The sequence below is a fragment of the Pelobates fuscus genome, chromosome 1 (genome assembly GCF_036172605.1).
Source record: "Pelobates fuscus isolate aPelFus1 chromosome 1, aPelFus1.pri, whole genome shotgun sequence".
NCBI classification, from domain to species: domain Eukaryota; kingdom Metazoa; phylum Chordata; class Amphibia; order Anura; family Pelobatidae; genus Pelobates; species Pelobates fuscus.
Genome location: NC_086317.1, coordinates 472,993,715 through 472,996,099, shown reverse-complemented (window position 1 = coordinate 472,996,099; position 2,385 = coordinate 472,993,715). Strand labels below are relative to the sequence as shown.

The 2,385-nt window shown below is 37.0% G+C and overlaps 1 protein-coding gene across 1 annotated transcript; it reads right to left on the bottom strand.

The window, feature by feature from the left end:
• Positions 1-950: 950 nt before the first annotated feature.
• LOC134585487 (odorant receptor 131-2-like) lies at positions 951-1,919 on the bottom strand. The gene has a single exon (XM_063440909.1). The coding sequence runs from the start codon at positions 1,917-1,919 to the stop codon at positions 951-953; it is 969 nt and encodes a 322-aa protein (XP_063296979.1).
• Between the last annotated feature and the right edge of the window lie 466 nt (positions 1,920-2,385).

The following is a 2,385-nucleotide window of genomic DNA, read 5'->3' as shown; positions in this document are numbered from 1 at the left end:
AAGTATTCGTCTTGTACCTGGTTGGGCTGTCAATCAAGTTTAATACAATATACACTGAAATATATTGTTGAAATACCATATACATATCCCAAGGCAGGACATATTAGCATTTGCTTAGTTAAGATGTGAGTTATTGTCACGGTTTGATTTCACCTAAGTGAGTTATTGTCACGGTTTGATTTCACCTACCTTATATGATCATACATTGCATAAGCCTTCCACAACGCCAATGTACCCCGTCTTTGGCAGGTCCTACTCTAACAGCATAATGTCTGCTGTTAGTGGACCTGCCAAAGATGGGGTACATTTGGCTACCATTTGGTCTGGCAAATTTCAATGTGTACCCTGTAACTTTCCAAAACACCATAAAACCTGTACACTGGGGGTACTGTTTTACTTGTGAGACATCACTGAATACAAATATTTTATTGCAGTAACAGCTAACAGTATTGTGACATTCACAGTTAAAATGCCATGCAAAACTAACAAAATAACACAATTTCATAATTTCAAATTTTTTAAAATATTTTATTAATATTAAATTATGTTTAATATACAAATATTTGATGTGACATGAAATTCCTGTTACTCCTGAACAAAATGATATATGATAAGTGTTGGTGCACATAATATGAAAGAGGTGAATTACGCCTGAACAGACAAGGCAAATTCAAGGTTTTGTTTACGTTTTGTTTTGATCACAACTTGTACAACTGCCTCAGTCCTTAAGAGGTTAAATACACTTTGAAATCTCAATGTAGTAATTAACTCTGTCAAACTGTGCCTCAAATATTTGTTTTTCAGAGGGTCTCTATTCTGATTTATCTATATGGTGTGTTACAAATATTTAACCTCTTACTATAAGTCAAAATTTGCCGGTTACCACTGTAGACTTTAAAATAGGTGCATTACATAACATATTTCTCTTACTGACTTTCTACAAATATCTTCTAGGAGTCATGTGCATCAAGTTTATTTGACCTTAATTTACAGCATGGTTGCTTGAGACTCTTTGGGAACATTTTTCCAATGCATTGTTTGAAGATCTCATCTCTCATCCCATAGATTAAAGGGCTCAGAAATCTCGGTAAACACATACAAATTATGAAGTTTCCCATAATGAATAAAAAAATATAATCTCGGAAGTATGGCTCAGTAAATGAAGAGGATAAAGACATTATACATAACAGGAGCTGGAACGCATGAAGCATAACAGTCTTAGCAGCCTTAAGAGCAGAACCACCGGAGCTTATCTGTCGAGCAACCAACATGACCTTTACATAGGTGAATAAAATGATCAAAGCTACAAGTGTTAGAGAGATGATTAGGGAAAATGACCTTATGGATTTTTGAAGGTCATTAATTGTCAGACTTTCCCTTGTGCAGATCACAGAAAGAGTGAAAAAGTTCTTATCAACTGACTTACACAGGGCAACAAAATCTGCAAGACTTGGGATCAATCCAATTACCCACATAAGTGCGATAGCAGCATTTGACCTTTGTGGAGTGCAAAGTGTTACATGCCTCAGTGGGAAGCAGATAGCTATATAACGTTCAAGAGCCATGAATGCCAGGTTGTATGGAGTGATCTTAAATGATGAAGCTGCCAATGTGACCAGGATATAACAGATGGCCATAGGGATCGGAAGAACAAACATGGCAGCCAGTAAAAAAAAGAGTGCGACACTAAGATACATTGTATCATTAATGAGCATGTGGGCAAAGAGCACATAGCGAGCATGTTCTTTCACACGAGGGGAAGTAAAGTAGAAATGTAACATCACAACGATCAAGTAGAGGAAAAAGCAGAAACAAAGAACAATTGGGAATACGAGGACCACTCTTCCAATTTCCGCAGCTTTACTGTAGTAAATGGATGTTTGCATCAGGTCGCTGGAGAGAGATGTTGAATTTTGCATTGTACGAGAACTGCAAACCTTTTCGTCTCTGGGTTTCAAAACTTGAACATGAAAAGGAAAGAAGAACAGTCATGGTAACATTCTGAAACAAAACCATTAACACAATTATACCAACTAGCCCTAAAACAGACAGCTGAATAAAATTCAGTGCTACGTGCTTGGCCAGCATTCAGTTAAAACTCTGCAAATGTCTTATCACAATAACTAATGAAACATTTTCTTAGATAAATGTTACCAATTGCTGTATCCCTGGTGTCTGTCTGAAACTAGGTGAATAATCTTGTTAGAAGTGGCGAAACTACCAGGCCCTGGAGTTCCACCTATCAAAGGGGTCCCTTGCCCGCACTGTAAAACTTTTAATATATTTACAATTTGGCAATATATTTAATAACAATTACATTTCCTTGCAAGCACGTTTCGGGGTAAGGAGGAGGTCGGCAATGGTGGAACTACTAATGCAGAGTGT